Here is a 13,442-nt window from a genome sequence, read left to right as displayed (position 1 = left end):
TCCTCAGCCCCCGCCTCCAGCTCTCAGGTGGTCTGAGCCGCTGCATGCAAAGCACGAAGTTTATCAGAGGAGCTCTTCTCTGGCCCTAACAGCTCACTGGAAAAACTGTTGTATTGGGGCCAAGCGGTGGCACACATGCCATCATGCACCAGGCAGGAAGCTTCACAAGGGTTACCAATGTCTCTCTTTCTCTACTTCTTTCTGTCTGACCCTCTATCAAAAAAATAAAGTCAAACCTTAAAAGACTGTTTAAGTAAATCTTTTTTAAAAAGAAAAGATTTATTCGGGGCCGGGCAGTGGTGCGCTCAGTTGAGTGCACATGTTACCAGTGCACAAGGACCCGGGTTCAAAGCTCCGGTCCCCACCTGCAGGGGGCAAAGCTTCACAAGTGGCGAAGCCGTGTGGAGGTCTCGCTCTTTCTCGCTCTCTGTCTCTCCCGTCCCTTTCAATTTCTTTCTGTCTCTACTCAATGAATAAATCAGTTAGAAAGATGTAATTATTTTAATGAGTTGGGGCAGAGGTGTGAGAGACCAACCAGATTTGGTGAGCTCTCACTAGCCCCAAAGGCAATACTTTTATTCAATTAAGAATACAAGATTAATTTCTGTCTGCATATGTATGTTCATTGTGCACAAGTAAATAAGAGAGGCAGCGAGTGAGACCGGAATGAAGAAGATTGCCAACAGTTGGATGAGAAATATTGGAGGCTCTTTCTAGCTCCCTCTGACGTTTCTGTGTGGGAGCTTATTTCAATATAAAGAGTTAGATCTTTCAGTGCCTAGGGCCAGGGCGACGGGGAAGTAGCACTGCGCCAGACAAGCACTAGAACTTCATGTCTGAGGTGCTGAGGCCCTAGGTTCGATCCCCGGCACCATCATCAACCAGAGCTGAGCAGGGCTCCTAAGAACTCTCTCTCCCCACCCCACCCTTCTCTCTCTCTCTCTTTCAATCTCTCTTTCCCCCCCACCTCTCTGTCTCTATCTAAAAAACAAAATGGATTGAGGAGAGAGCGTAATGGATCTGCAAAAAGACCTCCACGCCTGAGGCTCTGCGTTCCCAGGTTCAGTCCCCTGCACCGCCATCAGCCAGAGCTGAGCAGGGCTCTGGGCTCTCTCTGTCTCTCAAGTTAGGTCATGGTATTATGTTCTTGAAATCTTATGTTCCTGTAAAACTCTATTCAATCACTAGTGGGAAAAAAGGAGGAAAAACTCAGAAGAAGGAAGTCCTAAAATATAAGTAAATCTTTATATTTTTATTTTTTGTTTCTTTATTTTTAAAAAACAATTTCCTTCTTTCTTTTCTCTCATTAATTCATTGGGGCTTGAATTTGGGTCCTTGCGCACTGTAATGTGTGAGCTTAACCAGGTGTGTCATCACCTGACCTCTTGTTTACTTATTTTAAAAAATATTTTATTTATTTTACCAGAGCCCTGCTCAGCTCTGGCTGATGGTGGTGTCAGAATTGAACCTGGTACTTCAGAGCTTCAGGCAGGAGAGTCTGTTTGCAGAACCATGATGCTGTCTTCCCCTCCCATAAATACATCTTTCAAGAGAAGAAATGTGGGGGTCGGGTGGTAGCACAGTGGGTTAAGTGCACATGGAGCAAAGCGCCAGGACCGGCATAAGGATCCTGGTTCGAGCCCCCGGCTCCCCTCCTGCAGGGGAGTCTCTTCACAGATGGTGAAGCAGGCCTGCAGGTGTCTGTCTTTCTCTCCCCCTCTCTGTCTCCCCATCTCAATTTCTCTCTGTCCTATCCAACAACAATGACATCAACCATAATAACCACAACAAGGCTAAAACAACAAGGGCAACAAAAGGGGAAAAAATAGCCTCCATGTCACCGCCCACTGATTCACTGTGGGTGAACAGCCAGGAGAAAAGGCAGCCCTGAGGGGAGAATCGGGACCCTGTGGGGGGCTGGACGAGAGAGCTCACTTGGATAGTCAGCTACTTGGCCATGTGCGTGACTGAGGAAACTTCAGGGCTGTGGTCACTTCCTCTCTCTGGCTCTCGGCCTCTGAATAAACAAATCAATAAACAAATAGAGCAGAAACAAAGCAGCGTTGTGTGGAAACTAAGGTCTGTCCTGCTGCAGGGAACCAGTTCGAGGCTGGTTTGGAAAACAGAGGCAGGTAGATGCTGAAAAATGCTCTTCCTGTATTAAAAAAAAATATTTTGTTTGTTGGGGCCAGACGGTGGTGCACCTGGTTAAGCACACACAGGACAGTGTGTAAAGACCTAGGTTCAAGCTGCTGGTCCCCACCTGTGGGGGGGGGGCTTCACTAGCAGTGGGGCAGAGCTCAGGTCTCTCTTTGTCATGCTCCCTCTCAATCTGCCTCCCTCCTCTCTCAATTTTCTCTAATAAATCAATTCTTCTTCTTCTAGCGTTTGCCCTTCTTCTGCAGCCAGTCAACAGCGTCAGGTTGAGCCTGATGTCAAGTTTCGAGACCTCCTTTGAATCTGGAGAGGTGGCAGTCGTTGACTATGTGGGTCATGGTCTGTCTGGAGCCGCAGGGGCAGTTCGGGTCGTCTCTGGCTCCCCAGCGATGGAACATAGCGGCGCACCGGCCATGGCCTGTTCGATAGCGATTGAGGAGGGCCCCATCATAACGTGCTAGGTCAAAGCCAGGTGGATGCTCGCAGGGGTCTTCGATGAGGTGTTTGTTCTTTTTCTGCCTCCTTTTCTCCTCTCTCTTCTTTTGCTTCTTTCCTCCCTCCCTCTCTTTTTCCTCCTCCCTCTTCTCCTTCTTGTTCTTCCTTCTTTTCCTCCTCTACCTCCCCCTATTCCACCCTCTCCTGTCTGTCTCTCTCTCTCCCTCTCCTCCTCCTCCTCTTCTCTCTCTTCCACCTCCCTATCCTTTCCTCTCCTTCTCCCACTGCCCCTCCTCATCCTCCCCGTCTCCCCTCCATTCTCTCACCCTCCTCCCTCTCTCCCTCCCTCCCTCTTCTTTCTCTTCCTTCCCCTCCTGACATGAGGGGAGGATAAGTGATAGGCACAAGCCGAAGATGCAGAAGCCAGGCCCTGGCCCCTGACAGACAGTCGGGGTGGGATCCCCACACTGGGACCAGGGGCTGAGGTGACTCAGGGTTTGGCCCATTGTGTTTCTGTGTCCCCGCTGAGACCACACCTCTCCGAGGCCCAGCTTCCGCAGAGCTCCATTCAAAGCACAAGGCTGTTTCTCCCAGAGAACAAGTAACTTCCTGCGAATGAGTAATCCAGGGCCTGAAAGCCTGTCAGGAGTGGTCAGGCCTCTGTGAGCTGTTCTTCCTTCAGGGAAGCCGGTGTGTGGCCCTGGGCTTGGAGGACCCTTCTTGGGGGCGGGGGATGTAGGGAAGGGCGGGACTCATTACTCTCCTCCATGGGGAGCTCCACCTGACAGAGTTCCAGGGTGTGAAGGTCTGACTTCCGTCAGAGAGTCTGATCCGCTAAGGTGAATATTTATATTGGAGAGAGGCTATATTTGTAGCCATTTCAGTCCTTTTGAATTTTTAAAAAGTATTTTATTTATTTTATTTCTGAGAGAGAGGCAGAGAGAAAGACACAGAGAGGAACACCAGAGCACTACACAGCTCTGGCTTATTGTGGTGGTGGTGGGGGGATTGAACCTGGGACTTTGGCGCCTCAGGCATGAGAGTCTTTGCATAACCACTATGCAATCTACCCCCCCCCCACCCGTTTTGAATTTTTTTTCAACACGATCTTTCTTGCCCCCAAGGGACTCTGCCTGCATGAACCCACTGCTCTGGCGGCCAATTTTCTCATCCTCTGTATAGAGGGTGAGAGATGGGGAGAGAGACAGAGAAAGGGGAGACAGCACAGCACTGCTCCACCACTCACCATGCCCCCCCATCCCCGCAGGCTTCGTCATGTGGTTTGCTTGGAGGCTTGAACCCAGGTCCTCTTACAGGGTCATATGTGTGTTGGCACCCTGGATTTTAATTTTTATTTTGAATTATTTATTTTTTTTTAATTTGACAGGACAGAGAGAAACTGAGATGAGAAGGGGAGACAGAGAGACACCTGCAGTCCTGACCTACCACTTTGCATCTCTGGGCTGTTTGTTGAGGAGCGGGTCAGATTCACGTTGTGTTGGGGAGGAAATAACAAGACTGTTTTGGAAAGCTCATTCGAGATGTGCCATAAATGGGACCTGGGAGATAGCTCACCCGGTAGAGTGCACACCCTCCTGTGCATGGGGCCCTGGGTGTCGAGCAAAGGGGTTCCATGGATAGTGGCACCATGCGTGGGTGTCTCTCCTCTTACTCCCTCTCTCTATATCCTTCTCCTCTTGACCCGCCCTGCTTCCCACTCCTCCAAAGAAAGGATAGGGAATTGGGCAGCGAGATGGCAGAGCAGATGCATGAGGTCCTGGGCTCCTTCCCCAGTAACGCATGAGAGAGAGAGAGAAGGAGAGGGAGAGGGAGAGGAGGTGTGTGGAATAAATCGATGAATGTGTTAAGAGTCAGTAAGCAGGGGCCTGGAAGAGCCCTTAGTATTGGATCCCAGAACCGTGACACCCAAGATAATTCTGACCCCTAGAACTGTACACTGTACTTGTGAGAACTGACTCTTCCTCTGGTCCCTCTGCCTGTCTGTCTGAGACACACACACACACACACACAGAGAGAGAGAGAGAGAGAGAGAGAGAAAGATTTTAAAATAAGACTAATCAGGGGATCATGGAGACAACTCTACACAGTAGAGTGTGTGCTTTACCATGTGTCCAAGCCCTTGGGCATCGTATAAGAGCGTCAAGCAAAGGGGAAGCTTTGTGAGCAGTGGAGTGGACCATTGGTGTCTTCCTCCTCCTCCTCCTCCTCCTCCTCCTCCTCCTTCTCCTTCTTCTTCTTTTTCTCCTTTTTTTCTTCTTCTCCTTCTCCTCCTCCTTCTCCTTCTCCTTCTTCTCCTCCTCCTCCTCCTTCTCCTCCTCCTTCTCCTCCTCCTTCTTCTCCTCCTCCTCCTCCTTCTCCTTCTCCTTCTCCTTCTCCTTCTCCTTCTCCTTCTCCTTCTTCTTCTTCTTCTTTTTCTCCTTCTCCTTCTCCTCCTCCTCCTCTTCCTTCTCCTCCTCCTCCTCCTCCTCCTTCTCCTTCTCCTCCTCCTCCTCCCCCTCCTCCTCTTCCTTCTCCTTCTCCTCCTCCTCCTCCTTCTCCTTCTCCTCCTCCTCCCCCTCCTCCTCCTCCTCTTCCTTCTCCTTCTCCTCCTCCTCCTCCTCCTCCTTCTTCTTCTCCTCCTCCTCCTTCTCCTTTTCTTCTCCTCCTCTTCCTCCTTCTTTCTTCTTCTTCTTCTTTTCTCTCTCTCATCCTTCCACATCTGTTTCTCACCCAGTATATGAAAGAAGAGGAAAGAGAGGAAGAGTCATCCATCGGTAGTGATAGAATTATGCAGGTGGAAAACTCTGGCAGAAGACAGACAGAAAGAGAGGAAGGAAGGAAGGAGAGAAGAGAGAGAGGGAGAGAGGAAGGAAGGAAGGAAGGAAGGAAAGGCAGAGAGGGAAGAAGGGGGAAGAGAAGCAGAAAGAGAGAAGAAGAAAGGAAGAAAAGGAGACAGAGAAGGAGGGTGGAAGGCAGGGAGAAAGAAAGAAAGAAAGAAAGAAAGAAAGAAAGAAAGTTCCATGCAGCCGAGGGGTAGAATGCTAGATTTGAAGAATGAGGCCCCCCAATTCCATCCCTGGGACTCTGTGTACCCAGGCGATGCTTAACTTTGCTCCCAAGCTCTCTCTACATAAATAAATAAATAGTAAGCAAATTCTGTCACTCTCAAATATAAATAAATCTTTAGATGAGAATCAGTCAGCAGGGCTGGGACCAGTAAAAGCCTCTCCTGCCTGAGGCTCTGAGGTCCCACCTTCAACCTCAGGTCCCACCATCAACCAGAACCACTAAGCAGTCTGACTGCAATTAAAAAAAAAATAGAAGGGGGAGAAAAAAAAAAACAGTAAGCAAGTTTATTGTTAAGCATTGTGACCTAGCCACACAGAGCAAATTTCCCCTGCAAACATTCTTTTCAGAAGCCAGAAACTGATGGCCTGGGTCCTGGGTCCCAGCCGTGTATGGCCAGTGCTGGGAGATGCGGTATGCCTGCCCCCCACCTCCCTGGGCACCCCCATCCTGAGGCTGTGGCCCTCACCCATCTGCGTCCTGCTTATTCTAGGCTGGGGGCGTCCTGGGGTCACACCTGCTGTGGTAGTCCCAGTCCCAGTCCCAAGCAATGGAGGCTTGATTTTTTTTTTAATTAAAAAAAAAAGTCTCCTGGCTGCATATCATCAAGAAAAATAACATTGTTTTCAGGGTCCCTTATCTCTCCACTCCCAAATATCCTGTTTCTTCGGGCCGGGTCGCCTGGACCAATAGAAAGCCCTTCCTGTCATAGACTGACTTCATTTCCCAGACTTAGCACAATCTCATCCGCTCTAAACAACCTCATCAAAACCCCTTTCTGGTCAGAGAGAAGCAATAATTATTATTAACATTGATTAGCGATCAATAGCCGGTCTACGGCATGGCCAGCACCATTAAGGTAAGGAGGGGACCACTCTGGGGAACCCCGATCTCGGGCCCGCTCCCCCTTTTTTCTTGGGGTTTCCTTTCTCAAGGCAGATAAGTCAGCCCAGGGTAACACCCCAGCCACAATAGAAGAGGACAAGATTTCCTTTGCACTGCCCTAGTAAATTTCCTTTTTCCTACTCTGACCATCCGCAAGGCTTCAAAACTTCAAACTCAGAAAAAAAAATTTGGGTTTCTAAATTCACTCTCGTGGGCTGTGGTGTGGATGGCGTTGGACCTTTGTAAAGGCCTTTTTTTCTCCCCTTTTTTTTTCTTTTTCTTTTCTTTTATTTTTGTGTGTGCGGGGGCGGGGGGGGTGCTGAGTGGCAGAGGAGAACCTCTGAATTTTTTTTTTTTTGTCCCTAGCGGGAGCCTGGATAATTTTCTCCTAACAAGGCGGCAGACTTGGGGCTGGGGAGAAGACAAAAGACGGGCTCGTCAGTGTGGGCCTTTTGGATGCTTAGCACCAGCGCTGGGCAGGGGGGTGCAGGCCTCAGCCGGACCCAGTGAGGATGGAGAGGCACCTGCTGTTGGTTCTGGGAACGGCCAAAAGATTGACTCGGTTTGTGGAACCTTCCTGGCCGAGGATGGAGTGTTCTCATAACCCACACGGTGGTAACCTGACTCGCTCCGCTTAGATATTGGTCTTGAATAAAATTCCCTCTCGTGTTGCTGTGAGTTAGACGTTTTTTCCAGTGATGCTTGGCTTGGGGGCAGTAGGAGGAGAAGGCCTCGGTGTTCTCTGTGCTGTGCGGGCTGAGGTTGATTTGCTGGCAAATGTCTCCAGGAGTTAACTTTGGGGGGAGCTTGGGATGGCAGGTCCATGAAGTCGAGAGCCCCAGTGTGCTCTGCTTCCTGGGAATGAAGCCAGGCGAGTCTGGTCCCCGGCATGGGCTCTCTGAAGCAGGGTGCTCTCAGTGTTTCCAAGGCCACCATTGCTTGGGGTTGTAGGCAGAGATGGAGGAAAAAAAAAAGAAAACAAAACCAGCAAACAAAGACAATTTTATTATGTGCGTACTTGGAGTTTTGCCTCAAATAGGTGAGAAGCATTTCGTTGTGTCTCCATGAAGGGTTTCAGTTGATTTGAAAGCTGACAGAGTTTGAAAGCTAGAAGTTCCCGAGCAATCAGGCTGTTTACTTTTCAATAATTCTCCTGGGTTTGCAGTTTTGTCACTTGGAAGGTCTGTAGGAGGGATCAGAGGAGCACCAGGTGTATAAACCATGGCTCAGAAAGTCTTGACTGTTTGGACTTCTCTGGGTATGATCAGTGATTTGTTTAAAAATCAGTTATCAAAAAGGCAGCCACCTTACAGAGAATGCTTCCTAGTTTTGGAGGAATGGAGACAACGGAAATGTAATTTTCATCAAGAAAAAGAGTTTTAACACTGAACTTTGATCTGCTTCATTTCATCTGACTTTATTCCCCCCAAATACTACCATTTTGTTCTTGTATTTACCTTGAGTAATGTCCGCCTTTAATAGCAAGGAGGTCAGTTATTCTTCAGAAATCTGGAGTAGCTGGAATAGAATTACAGATGAACATATATATATATATATATATATATGTATATATATGTATATTTATATATATATATTCACCACATTGAAGGACATTGAAATAATAGGCCACCCTTTAGAATGTGGGGTGCATTTTGCAAAACTTGTGAATATGTTTAGTTTCAAACACATTCATGAAGATAGGTTTCGATTTGGATGGTTGTGACATTTGGAATAAGCTGGGGTAATGGTTTCTGTTTATCCGCGACACTATGTTTGACTCACTGTTGATGATGTTGCACTAGGTGTTTCCTGAACCCGGCGACCTACAGAGCCCACGTTAACCATGGTTCAAGTTTTCCAGCCCCGTCCGTATACAATAAAAGAATCCACTTATAGATAACTTCCTTTCCGACCCGTTTCTGTGGGATTTCCCGGGTAAACTAATGAGATGCTTTTGTAGACTTGTTTACAGACTGGACAAAGCAGACCTTGAATCTGTTGGCCACTTTATCATGTTAGCGCGAGGCTCCAGTTAGCGTCGGGAAAGTTCCGTCAGTCAGTCCATTGCAATATCAAAGCAGCGTCTCCTGCAGGCGGTGTCCAGCCTTCCAGCACCTTGGTTTTTGTTGTTTCAATTAATCTATTTGTCTCTGGAATGTCAGGGGTGCTGTGTGTGTTTAGTGCCTGGCAACATCTCACTGGGGATTTCTTCCTTTCTCTTTTTCTTCCTTTCTCTTCTCTCTCTTTATTTCTTTCTCTCTTTTTTCCTCGTTCTCTTTCTTCCTCTCTTTTCCCCTTCATTTGTCGCTCTCTCTCTCTTTCTTTCTTTCTTCCTTTCTTTCCTTCTTGTCACTCTCACACCCTGTGAAAACCTAAACGCTCTTATCCTATCTTTATGACTCTCACCATTGTCTCTCCCTGGACAATTTGGAATGGGGACAAGTTATTTCACAGGGAAGAAGTTATGAACTTGAGGCCGCCTTCCCGAGGGCATCAGTTTATATGCAGAGTGTCTGTGGTTCTGAGACGAGAGAGAGGAACGAGTCCCCAAGTTGACATCCCCATATGTGTGGGTGCCGCGGCTGGCTTCGTGGTGCACTGACAATACTGAGGGCGTATCAGGTACCCCACTCGCTCCCTGACAAGGCTGCACAGTGTCTGCTCCAGACTGGCAGGGGTAGGGGGTGAGCCATGGGCTTGAGTGCATTTTAGTCAGGATCTTTGATAACAATCCCTCACAAGACTTTGCTCATCTTTTCCCCTTAAAAACATGTTTTCAATAGTGATTTAAGGTCGTTTCACACACTCACCCTATTTGGGGGGGGGGGGTCTTTCCTATTTATTTATTTATGCCGCTAGGGCTGTCATGGGGCTGGGTGTCTACACTATGATTCTCCCACACCTAGCAGCCTGCCTTTCTTCCTTCCTTTTCTTTCTTCCTTTCCTCTCTTCCTTTTCTTCCCTCTCTCTTTCTTTCTGTCTTCCCTTCTTTCTTTCTTTTTGACTGAGACAGAGGAAATGAGAGGGAAAAGAAAGCAAGACAGACAGTGGCAGCACTATTTCACTGCCCTTGAAGCTCCCCCCCCACCACCCGCTGCAGTTGGGGCCAGGGGCTTGCACCCAGGCCCTTGCCCGTGGCAATGCATGTGTTCCGTGGGTGTGTCCCCGCCCGGCCCACAGGGGTATTTCCATATCCCAACGAGGCTAAGGGAAGTGTGAGGGGCCCCAAGGTCTTGTCTTGGAATCACACTTCTGCACGTACTGATGAACTGTGTGGAATAAATAGATGGGGTTGTAGCAGAAGCTGCTTCCTCTCTGAAATACAGTTCTGCGCTTTATTTATTGATTTATCTTTCTGGTGGGGGCTACTCATTAACCCCAGCTTACGGCCGTTTCCCTTCACACTGAGAGCCCAATAGACAGCTGGGAGGGTGCAGGGCTCTCTCATGGCAGGAGGAATGTGGGAAGTTTCCAGCCAGGCCCGAGGAGGGGAGCACACAGTTACCGTTTCCACTTCATTGTCTCCAGCAGAAATTCACTAGGATTTATCAGAGCTGGGAGGGGGTGCTGACCGTGGACACATGAAGTGTGTCTTTCAAAGCAGGGAGCAAGTCTGGTACATTCCCTACCTTGCCCTAGGACCTAGGACTTGTCCTACCTTAGAAGGGAGGAGAAGTCTTCAAAAAACTCAGGGCTGGGGAAGAAAGTTTGTGTCACCTCCTTGTAGGATTTGGGTGGGTGTGGTGAGTGTGACTAGCTCAGGTGCTGTGATTTCTGCTACCACCTCCTAACCTGCATGGAGCCTCGATCGTTCTGGGGGAGGAGGGGCTGTGGCCTTGGAAGGACTGCAGGTCAGGGCTGAGTGCTGGTACCTGTGGTTGAAGCAGTCCCTGGACTGCTGTCCCAGCCTGAGCCTGCAGGGACAGGACGCTGATGTGAGAGTGACTGCCATGTGCAGGCGGGACCCTGTGGGACTGTTCCCAGGCCCTGGGCCTCCCTCCTGCCCAGCTCTGTGTCACCGTGGGTGTTCCTCTGGCCACTGGCTCCCTGACCCCATGACCACAGAGAGGAGGCCTGAGCCTGATGGAATAAGAGGCCATCCTCCCATGAGTTACACAAATACAGGGTTGTAACACTCTCAGAGAAGGTTCTGAAAAAGAGAAGGTTCTGGCAGTCTGACCCACTTCTTAATTATCTCTCTTATCTTTCAAAATGTTTTATTTGGGGAGTCGGGCTGTAGCGCAGCAGGTTAAGCGCAGGTGGCACAAAGCACAAGGACCGGCATAAGGATCCCAGTTCAAGCCCCCAGCTCCCCACCTGCAGGGGAGTCGCTTCACAGGCAGTGAAGCAGGTCTGCAGGTGTCTATCTTTCTCTCCTCTCTGTCTTCCCCTCCTCTCTCCATTTCTCTCTGTCCTATCCAACAACAACGACAACAACAGTAATAACTACAACAATAAAAAAAGGGCAACAAAAGGGAATAAATAAATAAAATAAAATATTTAAAAAAGTTTAAAAAATGTTTTATTTGTTTATACAAGAGAGTTTGAAACACACACACACACACACACACACACACACACACACACACACACACGCCATTCAATCCTTGCCGGTCACGTGACCCCAGCCAGGGCTGGGACCTTTCTGACAGCTGTGTGCTCAGCTGTGGAATGGGCTGAGGAGGGGATCCTGGCTTCTGAGAGAAGGAAGATCTGCAGGCCCACTAGGGGGTGCTCAGTGGCTCCACTCAGTCCATACGACTTTCCTGGGGAAACTGGACTGTCCTCCTAACCCTAGCCTGAGTTCTCTCAGAGTGTCCTGTTCCCTGGACGTTGGCTAAGAAGCTCAGAGCCTCACCGGTACAGCCCCTATACTTCCAAAGAAACAGAATGACAAGGTCACATTGACAGGTCACGACTCCAGATAGGACACACTGGGCTGGGAAGGTGGGGAGCCGAGAGAGATGGGGGCAGTGGGCTTCTAGGAGTCCCTCGATGTGGGCAGAGTGGGGGTAGGGCTGAGTCAGGTGGGCAGGTGGGCATCCAGGGGTCCTTATAGTGAGGCTGGCCAGAGGGACATAGGTTTAGTCCTGCTGGGAGAATGTTACACCCATGGTTCTGCCTCCTCCTCCTCCTCCTCCTCCTCCTCTTCCTCATTCTCCTCCTCCTCCATTTTCTCTTCCTTCTCTTCTCCATCCTCCTCCTCCTCTTCCTTCCTTTGTTGGTAGACAGACAGATAGATAGATAGACAGACAGACAGACAAGATGCCATAACACTGAAGTGGGCAAGGCTAGGCTTGAACCTGTTCCATACACACAGCAAACAGCTCACTGTCCACTACCACTATGGTGGTTTGTCTGCTTGGGGCAGGAGCTGGAGACCGGGATCGTGAGAAGCAGTGCCTTGGGGTTGTGTGCCAGCCACCTGAACGGAAAAACGCTCACTCTGGACAGAAAAATGGACACGCTGTCATGGACTAAGCATATGATCTGCTCCTGACTCCAACCCACCGAAGCAAACCACTGTCCCTGGTTGTGTGGCCTTACTGCTGCTGTTAATATGCTTCTCCCAGTTAATTTTATTTTTCAGAAATCCTCCTCCCCCAGCCCTGGGGGCTGAAAATTATTAATAAGCTTAAAAAAAAAAAAAAAAGATGTAGACTTGATTCTGCCCAAAGCCAGTGTGCTAATATATGTATCCAGTATCCTGTGGTAGCAAGTTATCAACCAGATTTTCACTTGTTGCAATGTGTCCTCTTATGTTCCATTTCCTTTTTTTCCCCTCTGTAATTAAAAAAAAAAAAAAATATATATATATATATATATAGTGTGTGTGTGTGTGTGTGTGTGTGTGTGTGTGTGTGTGTGAGGGGGTTGGGCACTAGTGCAGCGGGTTAAGCGCACATGGCGTAAAGCGTAAGGGCCGGCGTAAGGATCCCGGTTTGAGCCCTTGGCTCCCCACCTGCAGGGGGGTTGCTTCACAGGTGGTGAAGCAGGTTTGCAGGTTTCTCTCTGTCTTTCTTCCTCTCTATTACCCCCTTCCCTATTGATTTCTGACTGTCTCTATCCAATAAGGATAGTAATAAAAATTAATGAATAAATAAATAAGAGGGATTTAAATGTGATACCCAGGTTCGAAAATGGCCTCCATAGTGTTGAGGGAAGCTTCCTGCTGTCTTTTCTGTCCTTCTCTCACTGGACAAGTCAGCCTGGAGTGAGAAAGCCCTAGAGGTGCCTTTACTACCACCACCGCCAAAAAAAAAAAAAAAAAAAGAAAAATGAGAATAGAAGTATGATTCCTTATTTATTTATTTTTATTATTTAAGTATTTATTACTATTTATTATTTAAGTATTTTGTTATGTAAGTATTTATTACTTATTTATTTTTCTTTATTGGGGAGATTAATGGTGTATGGTTAACAGTAAGCTACAGTAGTAGATACATGTGTAACATTTCTCAGTTTTCCATGTAACTCTAACTAACCCCCCACCTAGACCCTCCTCCACCATCATGTTCCAGGACCTGAACACTCGCCCTCCCCCCCCCCCCCGCCCCAGAGTCCTCAACTTTGGTGAAATCTACCAGACTCAGTCCAAGCTGTGCTGTGTGTCTCCCCTTCTATAGAAGTTTGATGGTAATGGGTCCACAGCCAAAATGGAGTGGAGCTCGCTAAGTAAAGTCACATGACCAGAGAGAACTTCCCCATTCGCATCTCAGAACAGCAAGGATTCTGATGTGCTCAGACCTGTGCTGAGGGCGTCTCACCATCTCATCAGAGGCTGAGAGGAGAAGGAAGTCAGACACACAGACGTTCTGGAATGTGCACTGACTGACCTCATGTTCCTTTTGTGAACCTGGCAGAGTTAGACATGATGGAGACTTCAGAAATATGTGCGT

The 13,442-nt window shown here is 48.5% G+C and overlaps 1 protein-coding gene across 6 annotated transcripts in view; it reads left to right on the top strand.

Annotated features, from left to right (window-relative positions):
* The window catches only part of ERG (ETS transcription factor ERG), a 245,049-nt gene that overhangs the window by 87,475 nt on the left and 144,132 nt on the right, over positions 1-13,442 (top strand). The window contains exon 1 of one of the 6 annotated variants that reach the window (XM_007532243.3): positions 6,377-6,517. The exons of the other annotated variants lie outside the window; for them this stretch is intronic. Coding sequence (XP_007532305.2) covers positions 6,500-6,517 — 18 coding nt within the window. The 5' untranslated portion in view covers positions 6,377-6,499. Of the gene's footprint in view, positions 1-6,376; positions 6,518-13,442 lie in introns of those variants that run through there. 6 annotated transcript variants of the gene reach the window in all.

This window comes from Erinaceus europaeus, chromosome 9 (assembly GCF_950295315.1).
Source record: "Erinaceus europaeus chromosome 9, mEriEur2.1, whole genome shotgun sequence".
In the NCBI taxonomy this organism is placed as follows: domain Eukaryota; kingdom Metazoa; phylum Chordata; class Mammalia; order Eulipotyphla; family Erinaceidae; genus Erinaceus; species Erinaceus europaeus.
Note: the sequence above shows the minus strand (reverse complement) of the source record. Positions and strands in the feature narration are given on the sequence as shown.